We start from the raw sequence: 24,594 nt of genomic DNA on the forward strand, positions 1-24,594 counted from the left end.
AAACTATGAATCTGCCCGCGCCGTTGAATCGTGGCTACCCTCCTCATACCTTGGCTCTTACCGAAACTCGAAAGTTGGTTGGCTTGAGAAAGAAGTAGTTCTTGGTATTCCACTGATGTCCGGGCTCGGAGATATCATCACAAAGCGTGAAATCAAAGTCCTTCACTAACCGTGGAACCAGCTTGGACATCTGAAGTGCAGCAATGTGGCGTCCAATACAAGTTCGAGCTCCAGCTCCAAACTGCAAAAGCTAGCTGTCAGCACTGAATGGATTGACAAAAATCAGAAAAGCACGTACTGATATCAAGTTTTTGTTCATGATACTGAGTTGTTCAGAGTCACTCGTGAGCCAACGCTCAGGCTTGAACTCATCTGCGTCTTCTCCAAAGATAGCTTTGTTGCGGTGGTAGACCCAGTTGTTGATACCCACGCATGTCTACACGCCCTGTCAGCTTGTGGAACCTGGAAAGATGTGAGTCACTTACACCTCCTGGGAAGTAATGACCGCAAATCTCAGCACCTCCTTGGGGCACAACTCTTTCCATGGGCAATGCCACGGCTGTGTGTAGCCTCAAGGCTTCCTTTATCACTGCCTGAAGATATGTCATTTTCTGACTTTGCGTCCAAGCAATGGTTCGACTATCAGAATCTTCATGGCTGGCCTCTTCAATCTCTTGCCGAAGCCGTTGGAGCGCCTGAGGGTTCTTCAGCAAGTGATAGAGAATACCTGACAGGCTAGTAGCAGTCGTATCTGAACCAGCAACGATGTTGGATGCACACCCCGCGAGGACGTGATACCTGGTGAACTTGGCCGGGTCCTCTACATGCTTGCCAAAGAACTTGGAGAGAAAGTCCAAAGGAACTTTCTTCGCTTCAGCATCTTCGGCGGTAACGACATGCGGCCGAGCTTGATGCTCAATGACTCTCTCTTTGGTAAAGTTCATCAAGTACGTGCGGCCAGTTCCTTTCTTCCCAGCTAGCCAGTTTCGAATTGGAAAAGCCAACTTGTGGAGGAAGCTGTAGACACCAACGACAACAAAGTACACCATCTCGTTGTCAATGGTCTTGATGATGCTTCCCACATCTTCGCCTCGGTCCAAGAACCCAAGACGCTTGGAGTAAGTGATGAGACCAATGACATCAAACGCGAAGCACTGGAACCAGTAGCCCATGTCAGCTTTCACGCCAGCATCAGCAAGCTCAGAGAGTCGGAGTGCGAAGAGGTCTGCGCATTCATCGACGTAGGCCTCGTAGGTGACGAGTGAGGACATCGAGTAGGTGCTCTGGTAAAGTCGGCGGTGCTTTCCGTGCCGTTGAATATCTTCATCGGCGAAGAGGGTCCATTTTCTCACGGTCTGGAGGTGCGGCTGGTCGGTAAGAAGGGGACTTGGGGAATAGGTGCGCTGCGCTTGGTCCGTAGATGGCCTTCAAGGCGTCGGGATGGGAGAAAGAGTAGCGGTTGGGACCAAGACGAACGATAGGCCCTGAGATATTGTTAGAACTTTCAGCTCTTGGCAATGGAGACTTGCTGTCGTTACCATATCGCTCATGTAGCTCGAGGTTTTCTTGCTCGAATTGCCCTCGGTAAAGTCGCGAGAGGTACCAAAGATCAGTGAAGCGAGACAAGAATGGGCCAGGTATGGCCCGCAAAGGCGAAAGCCCGGCACGGAGAAGTGAGAAGAGCGCGGCGAAGATGACCAAAGCGAGAATTGCGCTGAGCCAGATTGGGAACATGCCGACAGGGGGTAGGGTACTGAGGATATCCCAGCCTGTCGCTATGTCTTTGGAAGTAGACATTCCCTTGCTTTAGGCAGTGGAAAGGTATTGAAAGCCAACGATCAAGTTGTCGTCAATGTGCTCGGGTGGCATGGAGTGGGATGAAATCATCGGGTTTGAAGGTGGGGGGAGAAAAACTGGCCAGTAGCGTGAGGCTTTTTTGCAAGCTACCGAATTTTCTGATGCCGACAAACGGTAATATTCATCATCATATGCCTTGTAGTTGGCTCGCTTGGAAGATTTAATATACCTTTTGATGACCTAGCGTCCCAAATGCTGGTTCTAATTAATTAAGATACCCAAGTGCTGGACCGATCAACGACTCCCCATCCACTCCTAAGGATCATGGTTGTTCATCGACTGGTACGGACAAAATGGAATCTTCCTCAACCTCGTTGTCCGAAGGGAGTTTTTCCTGGTCCGACTCGCTCAAACGCGCCAGTTGCAACGACCCCTTGTCAGAAGTGAGATATAGTCTGGCGTCAAGTGTGGCCAGGGCCTGTCTCTTGTGCTTGGAGCACAACTTGTAGCGCTGGTCAGCAAACAAAAGCCGCGTGTCCATGGGCTCAGGCCAGAATTGTTTCCCCCGGCATCGTTGACAGCTCAACGAGTTCAGAGTCATCTTGAAGAAAGGATCGTCGCTCTCTGTCCTCTCGAATTCCAGGTCTGAAACCGCGTCAACTACCACGGCGGCAAACTTCCAATTGTCGGCCTTGACCGATTCTTCGATGAGATGGTTCATTGCTGCTTCCATATTCCGCTTTACCACCAGGGCCCTGAAAAACCAGAACAAAATATTCTTGGTGGTATCAAACGGCCATTCAAACACGGCTGCTTGGGATAGTGCTAGATGGAGATTAATAATGTCCAGTTGTTCGAACTGGCCTGCATGTTCGGTTCTGAATAGGTGAACGCATTGTTCGCACAGGAACTTTGCGCTCTCGCTCGAGCCATTCCGCAAAGCAGTGCAGAGACCGCCCAACACTAGTTTTTGCATCTTGCCATGGCGTCCATCGAGTTCCAAGAGACCCCCTAGTCCCAGTTGTTTGAAGAATGACCGTAAAAATAGGAAGCTGTCACTATTATTTTGTTCTGCCGCAATATCGACAATGGACATGTTATTGCTTGTCCTCGCAGTGAGAAAACTGCTAAAATCATTCCGTAAGCCTGGACGACGAAACCAGTGCGGCTTGGTGAGGGCGCACAAAGCCACGAGGGCAAAGTCTTGAATACGCATGCAATCTTGTGCGACGTAGCCCGTCGGTATGAGCTTGCAGAAGTCCAGAAATCTATTCGTCGAGCATTGCCTGTGTTGGTCATCGTTGATAACTTTCTCGGAGGCGGAAGCGGGCCAATGCGAAACCCCGGCGGCGATGCAAAGTGCAATGGTATGGACCAGCTCATAATGAAATAGATGCTTCTGTAATCGAGCGAAGCAGCGATTTGGGCAAGATGAATGCTTCCCTTCCAGTGCCAGGAACAACGTGAGCCACTTGGTTATGGGAGACCTTTGGCGTTTTTGTATAAATGTCGTGAAAGCACAGCATGCCAAGCTGTCATGATAGTTCTGAACAGCGTAGACGGCTAGGAAAAGGGAGGCTACCAATTGGTGTGAGGTCGCTCATCGGGTCCGATGTGGGCTGGGCCTGCAAATGTCTCTCCGTCTCAGGAGGCATAAAGAAGCATCCGGATGGGACGAAAGATCCAGATAGATCATGATATAAATATTCCTGCGTCGTGACGGACTCCCGCCAAAGCAAGTCCTTCCAGGGCCGGTTTCCCGGTTGACGAGGGCTCCCGAGAAGTCGGCCAACGAGATTCCACATGCTGTTTTCGGCTCGGCTAGAAGTACGGACAAGGCGAGTCCTATGGCGAAACCAATTGTCCTCGGCGTGTTCAAGAAAAACGTACTTTATCCCTCTTGCAGCCGGAGGCACATGGCGGAGGTGCCCAAGAGTCGAGTGGATTGCGGCATCTCCTGCCGAAGGCTGGGCTGAGCGTGCGCTCGACTTGACAACGCGGCTTGTCCAGCGACCTACTCGGGCACCCATGCTTCCACCAACAGCTGCTCGAACTGTCTGCTCGCTCAATCCTTCCATCGCGACCGTAACGGTCGGAGGAGGCTCAGCCTTTTCGCTCTCAATAAGTGCCGTCTTGAGGTTCTCGAGATGGAGATATGTGATGCAGACCTTGCCAACATGGTGATCAAACTCTTCAAGATCAACATGAAAATCTTTTGAGGTCGCCGGATTCCGGCTGGAGAAGGTATTCACGGATGGAGTGATGGCTGAAATGGACCGTGTTGTCTGTCTCTTCGACACACACCAGATTCTCACACCACACGGTGATACGGTCTCTATACCGCTGACCAGGTCATCTGGATGCAAGTTGCGCTGGCCAACCTTGACGGAGAGGGCTTCTTGAAGTTGTGTCAAGGTCAACGGCTGACGGGCAGCTGTGGTCCACCCAAATATCTCGCTGGCAATCTTTTGGTTGCGCCGCTTTGCTATCCGACTCAATGCTCGGTCAAAGGTTGTTGGAAGGTCTGTCGGGATTTCCTGAAGTGCCTGTCTGATCTCCTTGTCGTTTGTCCCAGAACAGATGTCTTCAATAGCGAGGAAGGCCCATAGAAACCTGTTCGAAGGGGTTGATTAGAATCCGGCAAGTGACTGGCAGAGAATTCACACTTACATTCCTTCCTCCTTGGATGCAATTGCGTCGAGAATGTCATCAATGATATCTTTATCTCTCACGACCAACTCGCCTCCGGCCAACTTTGCGTCGATAACATCTTTAGCAAAGGCAACAATGTCGTCGCTTGTATTGGAAGTGCCAGTAATCAGCCTTTCCACAGAACCAAATGACCTCTCGATGTCTTGTTTTGTCGTTTCTCGACTCGAGAACAGGATCTTAATTCGCTGTGGCCCCGAACAAGTGTCAAGGAAGCGAGATAAGAAGCCATATAGTAGCCGTTGTTGCTCGGATTCGCACTCATCCATACCGTCAATAAGGATAAACCAGTCCTGTGTGAATCTGGAAGCCGTCTCATAGAGCTTCCCAAGAGTTTTGAGCGAGAAAAAGTTGTCCTGGGCTTTCTGAAGGCAGTCGGCGATCTCGGATGCGAGAGCTGGGTTCATCGTTTCCATAGGAGCCACAGATAGCAATTGCTGGACAAGGGAGCGTATGATGGCGTCCGAAGCCAAGGTGGCCGGGTTGTCGAACCTGGAAAAGAAGAATGAGATGAACTGATTGGGTTGTCTAATCTGACACAAGTGTTCAACGATCGAAGACCTTTGACGCCGAGTTAGCAACATCGCGGTCAGGAGAAGAAATGGTCTACACTCACGCCAATATTGTCTTTCCAGATCCAACTAAAATCGCCATTAGTTATAATGTCTTGTATTGGCCTGAGCCTGACGTACTTTTCCCTGTGACATGCAGAACTGCTGATCCATCACTCGTGAGCCAGTTCTGGAACTGGCCGGTGTTGAACGCCCACTCAGCTGTTCCGAGATGACGCTTGTTACGAGCATTGTTGAATGCAGCTGTATAGTTATGCGATGAGAGGACTTTGAGAAGACGACGCCGGCGTTGTTCTTGCATCATCAGCTGCGCATTTTGAAACAAGGCATCGAGGCCCTACCTGTAGCCCCTCTTGTTCCGTGCTCGCCAATAAGTCTCTCATTTCTGACCTAGCCTTTGTCAACAAGGAAGAGATGCGGCCGTGACTCTCTTCTGCCTTCTGCCGTGCCTTGGCTTGCAACTGATGCTCTTCGCTATCGTTTTGGGCTTTGGCAAGCTGGATGTCATCCCGCACGATCTCGGCATTCAACTTGATATCGTCAACATATCCTCGGATTTCACTTTGGAAAGATTGAGTAATGGCCATCCATGCTTGTGACTTCACTATGATGATGTCAGTAAGGAACAGGTCTCCGCGTAGCAGAACTAACTTGGCCGGCGCGTCACCAGCACAATCTTTTCGCAGCAATTGACGACGGAAGAGTGAAACGCGCAGATCGATGTTTTGAGTCTGGGAGAGTCTTTGAAGATGACTTGGTACTCGGCAAACCTGGAACACAGGGTCCCAAAGCCAGACAAGAGTTCGACAAAGGACTGGAAGTAGGATGTGAAGTTGGCGAGTAACTGTTGAGTCTCAGTAACAGTTCGGAATGCCTTGCTTGGCCACGTACCTGGAAGGTGAGCCTAACAGACCCCCAGACTAGCGCCGCAATCTCGGGATTGGACTGAATGTAGGTGTCGACAATAGGAGTAAATTGCTCAATCGTCTGCAGGAATGAAGCCAGCCTCGAGGCGACACTTTTGCCTCTGCGCTTTGGATCGAACCTGTCGAGACTTGCCGTGAACATTATGATAGATTGTGCATCGTGGGGCTCGGTTTTCAGCTGCTGCAGGTTTTTACGGTCATCATCGGTCAAAATCGCCTGGAACCTGGCGATGGTGCTCTCTAGGTCCTTGACGGCTGCCGTCTGGTCGGCTTGACGAGAGGCACGCTGCGACAAGACGACATCCTGTGAACTAAGGGCGTTCAGGAAGCTCATGTCTCGGGCATCTCCGCGTGAGCGACGACGGGAGTGAAGAAGTGTCGGAGGTCATAAATGGCCTAGTTCCCTCGGTACCCGTTGAAAGGTATCCTGCGCCCCGGCCTTTAGTGTAGGTGTTTATGTCGCAGGACAGGAAGAGATGCGATCTGTGACGCAATTAGAGGAAGTTGAGGCGGGGAGATGAAGCCTATTAACACAGCCTAGTTGTGTGAGAGCTCACGTGCAGCTACCAACTAAACAAAATAATTAGCCAAACCTGAGCTGACACAACTGAGGATATGTTCATAAAAGCACCCGTTACTTGGGGGTCTTCAAGTTGATTGGCTGGGCAGGTACCTGTCTTGATTGGGAGATAGCGGCCTTGTAACAAGGGTAGTAAAGTAGGTACCTAGGTATTGAACAATGACTCGTATTTAGTTATCAGATCAACTTGAGCTGGCGACTCATAAATCGAATTAACCTCTGTTTCGCTGCCAGGCTGCCCAGATCCAGTACGGTCCGCGCTGCCTAGGGGTCGTGGCTGTGCCCCAAATCCGTTTTCCGTTTTCAGCCTCTAGGGCTGGTGACTCAGCAGCTTCAATTCTACACATCAACCCTACGATTTCGTCTAATTTTCCGACAAACAAAGTTCCCAAATGATCACGAAAATATGAGGGGGGTAAATAGAAAGCGAATTTGCAGTTCACTCCAGAAGTCAGTTGACGGCTGGCGGGATTAACATTTACGTACGGAAAAGAACATGTTGCGACGGTACCGAGGGAATTGGCGCAGAAAGAAGTGCCAGGGTCAAGGCGCTTAAAAAATGTTGTCTGCTGCTTCACGTCTAGTTTCGGATACTTTTCCTAGACCGGCACTCGAAGCACATGTCCCTCGCTGGTCGAGGACAAGGTATAGCTAAAAGAACCGCCCAGACTGAATTGGCGATTTCTTGGAATACGCCACCCATAGCTTACTCAGGGGATTAGGTAAGCTCGTTATATAACCCCTCTCTTCATCAGAGAGGGGGCATTATAACCTATAACTGCGTTACTCCTATAACCGCCTTGATTATTATAATTACCTTATTTCTCTATAAATTAAAGTCTAAATAGCTTTAAATTAAAAATAGATATTATTTTTAATTAAAATTAATTATACCTTAATTTTTAGCTAAAAGAAAGCGCCGCTATAGCATATATAGTATATATATATCTATTAAGGCTATCTTTATTATTAATAACTTAGGTAAATTTCTCTTCTCTCTAGCTAAATATAATATTAATAATACCGCTGCTATCTATTATATAAGTATAGCCTTAATTAAGAAATATATATATCTATTAAAAGCTAAGAAATTATTACCTTTTAACTCTAAAGGAGAGACCTTAATAGCGCTAATTAAGCTAAAAGAATAAGCTTTAGTGACTTTTATTTATTTAATTAAATAAAGCGCTTTTATTCTATTAAAAACCTTTATTTATAATTATATTAATTTCCTTTAGGGATATTAATTTAATAGCCTATAGCCTCTTATATTAGTATTATAAGTAAAAAGGTTTAAAACGTATTATTTAGAGCTTTAATATAAGTCTCTTAAAGTCTAAGAAATTACTTATATTACTACTAAGAGTAATATATAATATATTAATAATTAATTTAAGGAATTTAATGCCTTAATAAATACCCTTAGTATCTAAAAATATAATCTTTAAAACTTTAATAAGACCCTCTTATAAATTAAGTAAATAAATAATAATATTAAGCTTTTTTCTACTTAGATAAAATAAAATATATAAATAATTATCTTTTAGCCTAAGAATAAGAAATCTTTAATATCTATTAATATTATTAATATAGCTAAGAGGTTAATTCTTTTATTCTTAATACTTATAGTAAAGGTATTATTAAAGGAATATACTTAGGCTAATATTAATAAGTAAGTTATTCTTATATTTACTAATATAAGTTATAATAATTCTTATTAAGCTATTTAATAGCTATAATACTTTAATTATTATTTCTTTATTATTAATAAGACCTTTATTAGATCTTTTATTAAAGAGTAATTTAATTATTTAATAATTATTATAAAGTCTTAATTTAATAAGAAATATATATTTAAACCTTATTATTAACTTAAGAGAGCTTTAACCTTATATTAGCTCCTCTTAATAAACTCTTTTTCTACTTATAAGGATCTTAAATTTATCTAATATTATAAAATATTTAATATTATCTTATATTAGCTCCTAAGTTACCTAAGTTATTATTTATAACCTCTTAATATTAGTATTTATTAATACCTTAAAAATAAGTAAAAATATATTCTTAGGGACTTTATAATAACTAGCGGTTTATAAATCTCTTAATTTAACTTCTTAAACTAATAGAATTATATATATATAGCGGCCTTTAAGGCCTATTATATATATATTAGGGTTAAGAGAAGTTAGGTATCTTTTTTATTAACCTAAAAGTTATCTTAGGTTTACTTTATTAATATATTAAATAATAAGAAAAGCTATTATTTTTAGTTAAATTAAATAGAGATAAGGTAACCCCGAGGAGAGTTAAGAAATAGCTTTTTAATTAATTTATCTAAAGGTTTATATCTCTCCTTAATATATTAATAAAAAAAGTTATTTATTATACTAAAGCATATATTAATATCTCTATTATAACTTAAGAGTTATTTATAAATAACCTTATTTTATAAAAGGAATATATATAACTCGAGGGATGCTATATATAAAGTTAATACTAAATTAAGGGTATAAAAAGATAGTGCTTTTATTATAGGAGAATTAAAGTATATAATTAAAGTATAAGATTAAAAGTAATAGAGATTAGATTTAAAGAGATTAACCTAGAAATAAAATAAATTCTTTTAGACCCTTTATAATAATAGCTAGTCTTATCTCCATAGCAGCACAGCTATAAAAGCTAAGTAGGAAAAGGCAGCGATAAAAGCGGCCATAATAGCTTTATAAAAGAGCGACTAATAGAGATTAATAGATAAGTTAGAAAATGTGACGATCATATAGGTCCTAAAGGGAAATAAACTAATTATACTAGTTTATATTAGCAGAGGGGATACTAATATTATCTTAAGTAAGGTATAAGTTATGTCTAGTAATATACTTAAAGGTATTAAGTATAACTAAGTTATATTAATAGCTAAGGTAATTCTTATATAAGAAAATATAATAAGTATATTTTATATATTTATAAAGTCTTTCTTAATTATTATTTATAGAATATTAATTAAAGTAATTATATAAGTAATTATAAGTAATTATAAAGTAATTATTATAATTACTTATATTTTTATAGTAATTATATTTTAATTAATAAGTAATAATAAGGCTATTCTTAGTTATATAAGGGGTATTTTATTAGGTTATAATATAATATCTCTCTTCTATTAGGTTTTATCCTTAAGGCCTATAAAGCTAATTACTTAATTTCTCTTAATTTATTAAAACCTTTTTCTTTAAATATTCTAATAATACTAATAATATACTAAAAGTAAAATCTTAATCTATTATGCGTTATTATTAATTATTTAAACTAATTAAAGAAATAAGTTTTAAAGTTATGCCTTATTTATATTATATCTAGAAGTAGCTATAATATAAGATACTTAAGGGTATATCTTATTATTTAGAGTATATTTATTAGGGTTATACTTATAATAGCTTAGGAGTATTAGTTTCTATTAGTAAGTATAATTTAGCTTAATATCTTCTTTTTATTAACTTACTTAATAATATCCCGCCTTATAGCTAAGAAGTATTATTTTAAGCTTAAAGAAGAGAGGGCTAAGGAGGAGTTAATTGCCTTATAATAGTAGGTAAATAAGAGGCTTTTTTGCCTAATATGCCTATATTACTAAAAGAAATAGATTTATAAGCGAGGTATAGAGATAATATATTAAGGTCTAAACTTATTAGATAAGTTAGATAAGGCTAAGAGGGTAGAATTAGAGGCTATAATAGCTATATAGCTTATAGGTATTATAAATATTATTAATTAAAATATTATTTTTATTTCTTTTTTTAATATTATTAATAGAAGTCCTTTAAAAGGTATTATATATTAATAAGGTATTTTAGAGGTTTTTATATATTTTCTAAGTCTAGATAATTTCTTCTTTATTTAATAAAATATATTATCTTATTATTAATTTTATTTATATTAAGGATGCTTTTTATAATATATTCTTTTAGTTTATTAACTTTAGCTTTTAGTTTATTACTAGTTTTAATAATTATAGTATTAATTAATTTAAGTAATAAAATATAAAAGATTAAATAAAGCTTAATTTTAAGGGGTAAGTTTAATTTATAGTTATATTCTAAGATTTTTTACTTAATTTTATAGGGTTTAATATATTTATAATTAAGTTTTTTATTTTATTATTTTATTTTAATATTTTTTATTATAAATAAGATTATATCTCTTTTCTAAAAAGATTAATCTCTTAATTTTTTTTTATTAATATAATTTATTATTTTATTCTTAATAAACTTAAGTTCTATTTTTATTTCTTTATATAGGTTTTTTAGTTAATTACTAATAAGAATTACTTTAAGGTTAATAATAATATCTTATATTTAATAATATATATTTAATATAAATCTAAAATTAATATAAGCTAATATAATCTTTATGCTTTTATTTATAGCTATATTATAGGCTAGCTAAGTAACTAATAGCTTCTTAAGCTAATTAGTTTATTTATAATTAATATAGCATTAAAGGTATTATTTTAGTATTTAATTTATATATTTAATTTATTTATTTATCTCCTTATAATATACTATAAAGAGTTTATAATTAATTCCTAAGTATCTTATAAGGCTTTATTAGAATTTTAAAGTAAATAATAGTCCTTGATTTATAATAATCTTAAGTAATATATTATATATCTTAGTAATATAAAAATAAAAAAAATAAATAAATTCTTTTATTATTATTAATTCCTTATAGGGTATAAAATAAGAAAATTTTATAAGTCTATTTATAATAATAAAAATATTATTATAGAAGTTTTTAGTAATTAGTTCTTTTAATAGAGGTAATTTAGTAATAAAATCTATAGTAATAGAGTCTTATAGTTATTATAAGACTAAGAGTAATTATAGCTTCTTATATAATTTATAGTATTATATCTTAGTCTTTATATAGAGGTTATATTAATTAATAACTATTAAAATAATTTTTTTTATATTAAGAAAAATATATATTATTTTAACTTATTTTAAGGTTTTATTAATTTCTTAGTATTTATATAACTAATAATTATAGATTTTTATATATAAGGGTATATTATAGTTTATTTAGGACTTATTACTTATTAGTTTTTTAATTATCTAAGAGTTATTTATTATAATCCTTAATTTACCTTAAGAGTAAATTACCTTATTTTATTATATAAATTACTTTAGTAATAAGATATATTATTCTTATAATTTAATTATATTTATAATATTTAGGGAAATAATTTTAATTATTAGTTATAGTAATATATTTTATAATCCGCGAAATTAGGTCTTATATTAAGGTCTTTTTATATAAAGTATTTATATATTATTTCTTAAAAGTTTTTATTATTTAACTTATTATTATATTTAATAATTTAATAATAATATTTAATAAAGTCTTTTATATATTTCTAAGGTATAAAGATATATTTTTAATATATAATTATTCTTTATTAGCTTCTTACTTAGTTTACTTACCTTATTATAAGTCTCCTAAAGTTCTCTAAGAGTAAGGTTAATAATAATCTAGTTCTTCTACTTATTTATTAAGTAATATAATAGTATTTATTACTAGGTATAAGTGATTATTTATTATATAAGGTATCCTTCTTATATAAGCTATAATAATTATTTCTTTATCTTAATTTTCTTAGTATTTAAGTTAAGTTATTAGCTAATAATATTAGCCTTATTATTTTTTATTTTCTTAATATAAATAATAATATAATTAAATTCTAAGAGATATTTAATATATTATAGTTATTATTTACTAAGCTTTTATATTTTCGCAAAGTAAGTAATATTCTTATAATTTATATATACCTTAATTTAATATTTACTTTTAAAGAGGTAATATTAAAACTCCTTAAAGGCATTAATAATTATAAGGAATTTTTTATTATAAATAAGGTAATTAAGTTTTACTTTATATAATTTATAAAAATAAAATATAATTAAATATAATAATCTTTTATTATCTTATTATTTAATTTAAGCGCCTAGGGCAAAATCTAATATATTTATTTTAAGTTTAATTTATTAAGATAAATTAAATATCTTAAGTATTAATTTACTTAAGATAAGTCCTTTAATATTATTAAAGGCTTACTTTATTTATATTCTTATTATAAAGGTTTTATTTTTCTTTATAAGTTTTATTAATAATATAGCTATCTTTTTAAATGCCTTAAGGAATTTATAGTAATAATTAATAAAACTAAGAAAGGCTTATATTTCCTTAATATTAGTTAATTTCTTTTAATTCTTAATTACTAAGACCTTCTTAGGGTTTATATATATCTTATTATAAGAGATAATATATCTAAGGAATTTTACTTTAGAGGCATAGAATTTATTTTTCTTAGGTTTTATTAATAACTTTATATCTTATAGTATTTATAGTACTTTATAGATATATTTTATATATTTTTATTTTATTTTAAAGAAAATAAAAATATTATCTAAGTAATATATAATAAATATATCTAGATATTCTTATAATATATTATTAATTATTTATTAAAATATAATAGGTATATTAATAAATCTAAAGGGTATAATAAGGTATTTAAATAGTTTATACTTAATATAAAAAGTAGTTTTCTATTTATATCTTTCCTTAATTTAAATAAAGTTATAAGCTCTTTTAAGGTTAAGTATAATAAAGTATTTTATTTTAAAAAATTAATTTTTTAATTTATTAATAAGAGGTAATAATATATAATCCTTAATTATAATAGTATTAAGTATTTTAAAATTAATATAAAATTAGAGCTTTTTATTTTTCTTTAAAATAAATATAATAAGATATTTAATAAATAACTTACTTTCTTTAATATATCCTTTTTATATTATATCTTTAATATATTCCTTTAATATTAATAATTATACTTTATTAAATAAGTAAAGTTTATTAAAGCTAGGTTACTTTTTATTAATAAATTTAATTTCTAGGTTATAATATATATATTTAGGTAAGCTTATTTTAAGTTCTTTTATAAAGAGTTTTTTATAAATATAATACTTTTATAATATATTCTTAAGTTATTTTTCTCTTTTTTAGCTTATTATATATTTCTTTTAGTTATTTAAGGTTTTTCTTAAGTTTATAAAATTATTATATAACTTATATAATTACTTTTTATTATTATTATCTCTATTTATTATAGTATTTATATTTTATCCCTATAAGTAGAGAGGTATCTTATATTTATTTTTACTTAATTTCTTTATTTTCCTTAATAAAAGTTTAAGATCTCTTATTATATCTTAAGTTATTATTTATTATAAAAAGTATCTTATTATTAAAAAAGAGTACTTAGCTAATTTTTTAGTTAAAATATAAGTTATATTATTATAACTATAAGTACCTAAGCATAAAGTTATATTACTTATTTAGTATAATATTAAATAATATCTCTTAGTTTTTTTTTTTAATAAAAACCTTAAGGTAATTAATCTTAGAGTTAATAATTCTATTATTATAATTAAAAGGGGTTCCCTCTAGGTTAATAACTAAATAAGGCATTTATTTATATCTTTATAATAACTTAAGCCTATTTATTATTATTAGGTTAAAGTAATTTTACTTAGCTCTATTATTTATTAAAGTATTTAATTATTTTCCTTTAACTTATACTTTTAATTCTAAGTATTATTACCTATATACTTTATTTATAAAATAAAAGGCCTTTTATAGTAATATATTTTTATATTTATTTACTTATTGCCTTATATTAAATAAGGTATTTAGTTTTTTAATATTATTATAGCATAGCTATAATAATTATATTTATATTTATTATTTATATAGGCTTTATAGTTATAATTATCTTTTAGGCTATCTTATTATTATTAGTAGCTTTCTTTTAATACTTTATTTTCTTTATATTAAGTATTACTATATTCTCTTTATTCTTCTTAGCTAATTTATTTCTATTAGTTTTAAATTTTCTAAATAATTTATTTCTTTTCCTAGATAATATAATAAAGTTCTAATAAATATTATACTATAGTAATACTAATAGATTTATATTAATAAAATACTTAATATCTCTCTATCTTATACTATAAGTAAGGTTTATTATTTAGTTAATAAGGTAATATAATAAGGAAATAATTTTATTTTTATTTTTTTTTTAGTATTCTTTATATTAATAATATTAATATAATATCTATAAGATACTAATATATTTCTTATATATTAGGTATATCTATATATTATCTTATAAGTTAAATAATACTTTAAGGTATCTAGGGTTCTTAGCTAATCTCTTATAATATACCTTAATATAGATTTCTTATTTATTTATTATTTTTATATATTCTTATATTATTTAGATATATTATTCCTTTAGGCTACTTTAGTATTATTTATTATTTTTATTATAGAGCTAAGAGTAATTCTCTTTTTATAGTTTTTTATTAATTTTCTATTATCTTTATTATTATATTTAGGCTTTATATAATTCTTTCTCTAATCTCCTCTCTCTATACTCTTACTTAACCTAATAGGTATTATTATTAATTAATCTATTAAGCTATCTTAGCCACTAGGGCTTATTACTCTTTTTTTATCTTTATTATTTATAGGTTTTATTATATTTCTATAATACCTTAGGTTAATATTATAAGTATAAATTATAATTATATCATATAAGGTTATTTTATTTATAGTCCCTTTTATATATAATAAAAGGTATATATAGGGGTATAATATTATATCTTATAACCTAGTTCTTATAATTAAAACTTTTTATTATAGCTTCTTTAAAATTAGCTTATTTAGCTAGTATTAAGGGGGGTTATTATCTTTGCTTTATTAGTATTATTATAGTTATTATTATTAACTCTATAGGTTATTTATTAATATATCTAAGTATAGTAATTATATATTATAATAAGGTAATTATAATCTCTTTTACTTAGTTTAATTTTAATAGAGGTTTTTATTTATATAAGTTAATAAGATATAATTAATAAGCCTTTAAAGGTTTAATAAGCTTATAAAGTTATTTCTTTATAATATTACTAATTATATAATTACTTTTTATTTATTATTTTATTAAGTAAGTAGCCTAATAAGGTATTATAACCTCTCTTAATTAAAGTCTTATTTTATTATATCCTTATTATATTATCTTAAATATCTTAATAATATAAATAATTATCTAGGGGTTATTATCTTAATTAGTTATATTTAAGTATTTCTTACTTTTAGGGAGTTACTAAGGGTTTCTTAGCTTATAGTATCTTTCTTAGATATTTTTTAGTCTTCTTATAATATTTATTTACCTTATGCCTTTTTTTATAGTAATAGTAATATTTAATACTATAGGGGTCCTATTAAATAGCCCTTAATTCCATAGGGCCTAGGTTTATATTATATAAGGTCCCTCCTTATAGTAATTATTATTCTCTATAATTATCCTTTTACTATTAATATTAGTTTAAGAAGTAAGAATTAAAACTTATTTTTTTTAGCTTATTTTATTTTAATAGTTTCTCTTTATATCTTTTATATTATTATTTATTAATCTTAATAGCTATAATAATATAATTATTAAGGTTATTAGGCCTATTAGCCTTATAAAGTTTATTTTTAACTTTAGGCTTTAATCCTCTATAAAAGATTTTTATAAAAGATTTATCTTTAAATTTTATTTTAAAAGTAAATTACTTAAATTAGGCTATATAGGTAATATATAACTTATTTTAAGTAAGCTTAAATAATTATATAATAACTTATTATTTTTTATTAATAAGTCTAAATATATTTTTAATTATAGCTTTAAAGTTTTCTTAATCTAAGAAGATATTAATAATATCTTAGTCTTAGTTAGCGTTTTTATTTAATAAAAAGTCCCTTATAATAGGTTTTATCTATATTATAATAATACCTTTTAAGAGTTATTTTATAAATAAGGCCTATACTTTATTATTAAATAACTTATTTAGAAAAAGTATAAAGTATCTTTTATAATAAGTAAGAAATAAAATAATATCCTTAGTATTTCTATTAAAAGGTATTAATTTAGGGGGTTTAATAGCTTTATTAATATCCTTTATAAGTATAGCTACTAAGGGTATAGCTTACTGCGGTAATTATTAATTAACTTAAGTTTAGAATTAATTTATAAGAGCTTATAGCTATTAAACCTTAATAGCTATTTTAGTAATACTTAGTGGTATATTATAAGCTAGGGGTTAATTAATAAAAGTATTATTTAATATATTAGTAATAATATAATATTATTTAAGGTAATATAAGTAATCCTTTAAATAAGAGCTATTAATATATAATAATTATTATCACGGCCTAAGATAACCTTAGGCCACGTAATAGGAAGGACTTATATTAGCTAACTAATTATATATAGATTAAAATAAATTATGCCTCGCAGGCTATAATCCTCTCTAATCTAGCTAGATAGATTATAGCGGCTTAGGCCCTATAGGATATAATCTATTATAAGCTATTATATCATAGGAAGTATATAAGATATACTTATTGCACTTTCTTATATATAAGCTACCTTAGCTATTAATATAACTTAGTTATATTTAATACCCTTAAGTATATTACTAGATATAACTTATACCCTATTTGAGATAATACTAATATCCCCTCTATAAATATAAACTAATATAACTAATTTATTCCCCTAAGACCTATATAATTATTATATATTAATAGCTCTTATTTAGAGAATTACTTATATTACCTTAAATAATATTATATTATTACTAATATATTAAATAACGCTTTTACTAATTAACCCTTAGCTTATAATATGCCGCTAAGCACCGCTAAAATAGCTACTAAGGTTTAATAGCTATAAGCTCTTATAAACTAACTCTAAGCTTAGGTTAATTAATAACCACCGCAGTAAATAATACCCTTATTAGCTATACTTATAAGGGATATTAGTAAAGCTATTAAACCCCCTAAGCTAATACCCTTTAATAGGGATACTAAGGATATTATTTTATTTCTTACCTACTATAAGGGATACTTTATATTTTTTCTAAATAAGTTATCTAATAATAAGGCATAGGCCTTATTTATAAGATAGCTTTTAGAAGGCATCGCTATAATATAAATAGAGCCTATTATAAGAGACTTCTTATTAAATAAAAAAGCTAATTAAGACTAAGATATTATTAATATCTTCTTAGACTAAGAAAACTTTAAGATTATAATTAAGGATATATTTAGACTTATTAATAAGAAATAATAAGCTACTATATAATTATTTAAGTTTACTTAAAATAAGTTATATGCCGCCTATATAGCCCGGTTTAAATAACTTACCTCTAAGATAGAGTTTAAGGATAAGTCTCTTATAAAAATCTTTTATAAAGGATTAAAGCCTAAAGTTAAAAATAAGCTCTATAAGGCTAATAGGCCTAATAATCTTAATAACTATATTGCTATAGCTATTAAGATTAATAAATAATAATATAAAAAATAGAGAGAGAAGCTATTAAAATAAAGTAAGCTAAGGGGAGTAGGTTTTAATCCTTACTTCTTAAACTAATATAGATAGTAAAAAGATAACCGCGGAGGATAATAATTACCGCGAGGAAAGACCTTATATAATATAAACCTAGGCCCTATAGAATTAGGAGCTATTTAGTAAGACCCCCGTAGTATTAAATACTATTATTACTATAAGAAAGGGCATAAGGTAAATAAATGCTATAAGAAGGCCTAAGATATCTAGGAAGGATATTATAAGCTAAGAAACCCCTAGTGACTTCTTAAAGGTAAGAAATACCTAAATATAACTAATTAAAATAGTAACCCCTAGATAGCTATTTATATTACTAAGATATTTAAGATAATATAGTAAAGATATAATAAAATAAGACTTTAACTAAGAGAAATTATAATACCTTATTAAGATACTTACTTAATAAAATAATAAATAAAAAGTAATTATATAATTAATAATATTATAAAGAAATAACTCTATAAGCCTATTAAACCTCTAAAGGCTTATTAGTTATACCTTATTAACTTATATAAATAAAAACCTTTATTAAAACTAGACTAGGTAAAGAAGATTATAGCTACCTTATTATAATATATAATTATTATACTTAGGCGCGCTAATAATTAACCTATAGAGCTAATAGTAATAATCCTAATAACTTTAATAAAATAGAGGTAATAATTACCCTTAATATTAGCTAAATAAGTAAACTATAAGGAAGTTATTATAAAAGGCTTTAATTATAAAAAATAAGTTATAAGATATAATAAATAGTTATTACTACTATCTATTATATATTATAAGGACTATTAGTAAAATAACCCTATATAATATAACTATAACTTATACCTATAATATTAACTTAAGGCATTATAAGAATATAATAAAACCTATAAATAATAATAATAAGAATAGGAATATAATAATAACCGGCCTCAGCGGATAAGATAGCTTAATAGGTTACTTAATAATAATGCCTATTAAGTTAAGTAAGAATATAGAGAAAAGAGACTAAAAAGAAAACTATGCGAAGCCTAAATATAATAATAAAGGTAATAAAAGATTAATAAAGAATTATAAGAAGAAAGCTACCCTTAGCTCTATAATAAAAATAATAAATAATACTAAAATAGCCTAAGGGAATAATATATCTAGACCGCATAAGAATATATAAAGATAGCAAATAAATAAGAAATCTATATTAAGGCATATTATAGGGAATTAGCTAAAAACCCTAGATACCCTAAAATACTATTTAACCTATAAAATAATATATAAATATACCTAATATATAAAGAATATATTAGCATCTTATAGATATTATACTAATATTATTAATACGAGGAATACTAAAAAGAAAAATAAAAATAAAATTATTTCCCTATTATATTACCTTACTAACTAAATAATAAACCCTACCTATAATATAAAATAAAAGGGTATTAAGTATTTTATTAATATAAATCTATTAATATTATTATAATATAATACTTATTAAAACTCTATTATATTATCTAAGAAAAGAAATAAATTACCTATAAAATTAAAAACTAATAAAAATAAATTAGCTAAGAAAAATAAAGAGAACCTAGTAATACTTAATATAAAGAAAATAAAGTAATAAAAAAAAGCTATTAGTAATAATAAGATAGCCTAAAAGATAATTATAATTATAAAGCCTATATAAATAATAAATATAAATATAATTACTATAATTATATTATAGTAATATTAAAAAACTAAATACCTTATTTAATATAAGGCAATAAATAGATAAGCATAGAAATATATTATTATAAAAGGCCCTTTACTCTATAAATAGAGTATATAGGCAATAATGCCTAGAACTAAAAGTATAAATTAAGGAAGAATAATTAAATGCTTTAGTAGATAGTAGAGCTAAGTAGAACTACTTTAACCTAATAATAGTAAATAGGCTTAAATTCTTATAAAAGCATAAATAAATGCCCTATTTAGTTATTAATTTAGAAGGAACCCCTTTTAATTATAATAATAGAATTATTAATACTAAGATTAATTACCTTAAGGTCTTTATTAAAGGAAAAAACTAAGGGATATTATTTAATATTATACTAAATAAGTAATATAACCTTATGCTTAGGTATCTATAGTTATAATAATATAACTTATATTTCGACTAGAGAACTAATTAGGTACTCTCTTTTAATAATAAAATACCCTTTATAATAAATAATAACTTAGGATATAATATAAGATCTTAAACTTCTATTAAGGAAAATAGAGAAATTAGGCAGAGATAAATATAAGATACTTCTCTACCTATAGGGATAAGATATAAATACTATAATAAATAGAAATAATAGTAATAAAAAATAATTATATAAATTATATAATAGTTTTATAAACTTAAGAAAAACCTTAAATAATTAAAGAAAATATATAATAACCTAGAAGAGGAAAAATAACTTAAAAATATATTATAAAAGTATTATATTTATAAGAAACTCTTTATAGAAAAACTTAAAATAGGTCTACCTAAATATATATACTATAACCTAGAGATTAAGTTTATTAATAAGAAATAACCTAGCTTTAATAAACTCTACTTACTTAATAAAATATAACTATTAGTATTAAAGGAATATATTAAAGATATAATATAAAAAAGATATATTAGGGAAAGTAAGTTATTTATTAGATACCTTATTATATTTATTTTAAAGAAAAATAAAAAGCTCTAACTTTATATTAATTTTAGAATACTTAATATTATTATAATTAAGGATTATATATTATTACCTCTTATTAGCGAGTTAAAGAATTAACTTTTTAAAATAAAATACTTTATTACGCTTAACCTTAAAGGAGCCTATAACCTTATTTAGATTAAGGAAAGATATAAATAAAAAACCGCTTTTTATATTAAATATAAACTATTTAAGTACCTTATTATGCTATTTAGACTTACTAATATATTTATTATATTCTAATAAATAATTAATAATATACTATAAGAATATTTAAATATATTTATTATATATTACCTAGATAATATCCTTATTTTCTCTAAAATAAAAAAAGAATATATAAAATATATCTATAAGGTACTATAAATACTATAAGACGCAAAGTTATTAATAAAACTTAAGAAAAGTAAATTCTATGCCTTAGAGGTAGAATTCCTTAGATATATTATCTCTTATAACGAGATATATATAGACCCTAAGAAGGTCTTAGTAGTTAAGGACTAGAAAGAACTAACTAATATTAAGGAAATATAAGCTTTCCTTAGTTTTATTAATTATTATTATAAATTCCTTAAAGTATTTAAGAAAATAGCTATATTATTAATAAAACTTATAAAGAAAAATAAAACCTTTATAATAAGAATATAAGCTAAGTAAGTATTTTAATAAATTAAAAAACTTATTCTAAGTAAATTAATACTTAAGATATTTAACCCCTCTTAATTAATTAAACTTAAAATAAATACCTTAGACTTTGCCCTAGGCGCCTAGATTAAATAATAAGATAATAAAGGACTTTTATACTTAATTATATTTTATTCCTATAAGCTATATAAAGTAAAACTTAATTACCTTATTTATAAGAAAGAATTCCTTATAATTATTAATACCTTTAAGGAATTTTAATATTACCTCCTTGGAAGTAAGCACTAAATTAAGGTATATATAGATTATAAGAATATTACCTACTTCGCGAAAACTTAGGAACTTAATAAATAATAATTATAATATACTAAATACCTTTTAGAATTTAATTATATTATTATTTATATTAAAAAAATAAAGAATAATAGGGCTAATACTATTAGCTAGCAACCTAACCTAGATATTAGAAAAATTAAAATAAAGAAATAACTATTATAGCTCATATAAGAAAGATACCTTATATAATAAATAATTACTTATATCTAATAATAAATACTATTATATTACCTAATAAATAAATAAAAAAATAAGATTATTATTAACCTTACTCTTAGAGAACTTAAGAGACTTATAATTAAATAAGTAAACTAGGTAAGAAGCTAATAAGGAATAATTATATACTAAAAATATATCTTTATACCTTAGAAATATATAAAAGACTTTATTAAATATTACTATTAAACTATTAAATATAATAATAAGTTAAATAATAAAGACTTCTAGAGGATAATATATAAATACTTTATATAAAAAGACCTTAATATAAGACCTAATTTTATAAATTATAAGATATATTACTATAATTAATAGCTAAAGCTATTCCCTAAATACTATAAATATAACCTAATTATAAGAATAATATACCTTACCGCTAGAGTAACCTATATAGTAAAATAAAGTAATCTACTCTTAGGATAAATTAAGGACTATAATAAATAACTCTTAGATAACTAGAAAATTAATAAATAATAAGTCCTAGATATACTATAATATAACCTTATACGCGAAATCTATAATTATTAGCTATATAGATACTAAGGGATTAATAAAACCCTAGAATAAGTTAAAATAATATATATTTTTCCTAATATAAAAAAAATTATTTTAATAATTATTAATTAATATAACCTTTATATAAAAACCAAGGCATAATGCTATAAACCTTATGGGAAACTATAGCCGCTCCTAGTTATATAATAACTATAGGACTCTATTACTATAGATTTTATTACTAAACTACCCTTATTAAAAAAACTAGCTATAAGAAACTTTTATAATAATATTCTTATTATTATAAATAAACTTATAAAATTTTCTTATTTTATACCTTATAGAGAATTAATAATAGTAAAAGAATTTACTTACCTTTTTTACTTTTATATCGCTAAAATATATAATATATTACTTAAAATTATTATAGATTAAGGACTATTATTTACCTTAAAATTTTAATAAAGCCTTATAGGATACTTAGGAATTAACTATAAACTCTCTATTATATACTATAAAGAAATAAATAGATAGACTAAATATATAAATAAGATACTAAAATAATATCTTTAGTGCTATATTAACTATAAATAAACTAACTAAGTTAAGAAGCTACTAGCTATATAGCTAGCCTATAATATAGCTATAAATAAAAGCATAAAGATTATACTAGCTTATACTAATTTTAGATTTATATTAGACGCATATTAATAAATATAAGATACTATTATTAACCCTAAAGCAATCCTTACTAATAACTAAATAAAAAACCTATATAAAGAAATAAAAATAAAACTTAAGTTTATTAGAAATAAGATAATAAGCTATATTAATAAGAAAAGAATTAAGGGATTAATCTTCGCGGAAAAAGATATAGTTTATCTCGCAATAAAAAATATTAAAATAAAATACTAAAATAAAAAACTTAACTATAAATATATTAGACCCTATAAAATTAAGTAGAAAATCTTAAAATATAATTATAAACTAGATTTACCCCTAAAGGTTAAGCTTTATTTAATTTTTTATATTTTATTACTTAAATTAATATAAGATATTATTTAAGTTAAGATAAGTAATAAGCCTAATATAGAAGTTAATAGACTAAAAAAATATATTATAAAAGCTATCCTTAATATAAATAAGATTAATAATAAAATAATATACTTTATTAAATAAAAAGACTACCTAGACTTAAAAAATATATAAGAACCCCTAGAATACCTCACTAATATATAATGCCTTCTAAAGGACTTCTACTAATAATATTAAAAAGAGATATAAACTCAAGGCTAATAGCACTCTAGTTAATAATATCTATAGCACCTATAGACTATATAGTAATTATAGCCTCTAACTCTACCTTTTCTATCTCCTCTAATTCATCTAGGGAATAAAGGCTATAAATAGCTATCTTAATACCTTTAATGCATAACTAATACTTCTAGCAATAGAGCTAAGTTAAATAAGCTAAAACCTTATTTATTCTCGCTTAAGCCTCTTAGGCCTCCCGCTATAAATATAGAAAGTCCTCTTTAGCACGCTCTTCTTTAAAATCTAGATAATTAAACTCTTAGTAAATATAATTTACTAAGAAAATTATTAATAAAATAAAAAAACCCATAGGCGAGAATATATAAATAAGCACTAGAAATATTTATTAATATATTATAAGAAAGGCTATAATAAGTATACTCCCTATAGTAATCTAATTTTTTAGGTAAGGCTATATAGCGCAGGCTATAAGAATAATAAAATAAATAAGGCATAATTTTAAATCTAAAATAATTAATAATATTACCTAGTTTAATAATAGCTAATTACTTCTTAGAAAGAATAAGATAATTAGATATATTAGTAAAAGATTTTTATAGGTTTAAGATTAAAGTATATATATAAAATAATTAGGGTTATAGATATGGCCTTAAAGATAAGACTAATAGAGGGGAGATATTATATCACGGCCTAAGATGACCTTAGGCTATATAATAAGAAGGACTTATATTAGCTAACTAATTATATATAGATTAGAATAGATTATGCCTCGCAGGCTATAATTCTCTTTGATCTAGCTAGATAGATTATA

At 28.2% G+C, this 24,594-nt stretch overlaps 3 protein-coding genes across 3 annotated transcripts; all 3 read right to left on the reverse strand.

Moving 5' to 3' along the window:
* Window positions 1-43: 43 nt before the first annotated feature.
* Window positions 44-1,271, reverse strand: MRS44_005270 (uncharacterized protein; the record flags this gene model as incomplete). Its single annotated transcript, XM_065622526.1, has 3 exons — window positions 44-241; window positions 299-436; window positions 486-1,271. The coding sequence occupies 3 exons, from the start codon at window positions 1,269-1,271 to the stop codon at window positions 44-46; spliced, it is 1,122 nt and encodes a 373-aa protein (XP_065478598.1).
* A 52-nt stretch (window positions 1,272-1,323) lies between these two features.
* Window positions 1,324-1,797, reverse strand: MRS44_005271 (uncharacterized protein; the record flags this gene model as incomplete). The annotated part of the gene is made up of 1 exon (XM_065622527.1): window positions 1,324-1,797. The coding sequence occupies one exon, from the start codon at window positions 1,795-1,797 to the stop codon at window positions 1,324-1,326; it is 474 nt and encodes a 157-aa protein (XP_065478599.1).
* A 322-nt stretch (window positions 1,798-2,119) lies between these two features.
* Window positions 2,120-6,338, reverse strand: MRS44_005272 (uncharacterized protein; the record flags this gene model as incomplete). Its single annotated transcript, XM_065622528.1, has 8 exons — window positions 2,120-3,284; window positions 3,523-4,410; window positions 4,468-5,067; window positions 5,123-5,147; window positions 5,199-5,372; window positions 5,506-5,682; window positions 5,730-5,922; window positions 5,970-6,338. The coding sequence occupies 8 exons, from the start codon at window positions 6,336-6,338 to the stop codon at window positions 2,120-2,122; spliced, it is 3,591 nt and encodes a 1,196-aa protein (XP_065478600.1).
* Between the last annotated feature and the right edge of the window lie 18,256 nt (window positions 6,339-24,594).

The sequence above is a fragment of the Fusarium solani genome (assembly GCF_023522795.1).
Source record: "Fusarium solani strain SB1 chromosome Unknown bctg00000002, whole genome shotgun sequence".
Lineage (NCBI taxonomy): Eukaryota > Fungi > Ascomycota > Sordariomycetes > Hypocreales > Nectriaceae > Fusarium > Fusarium solani.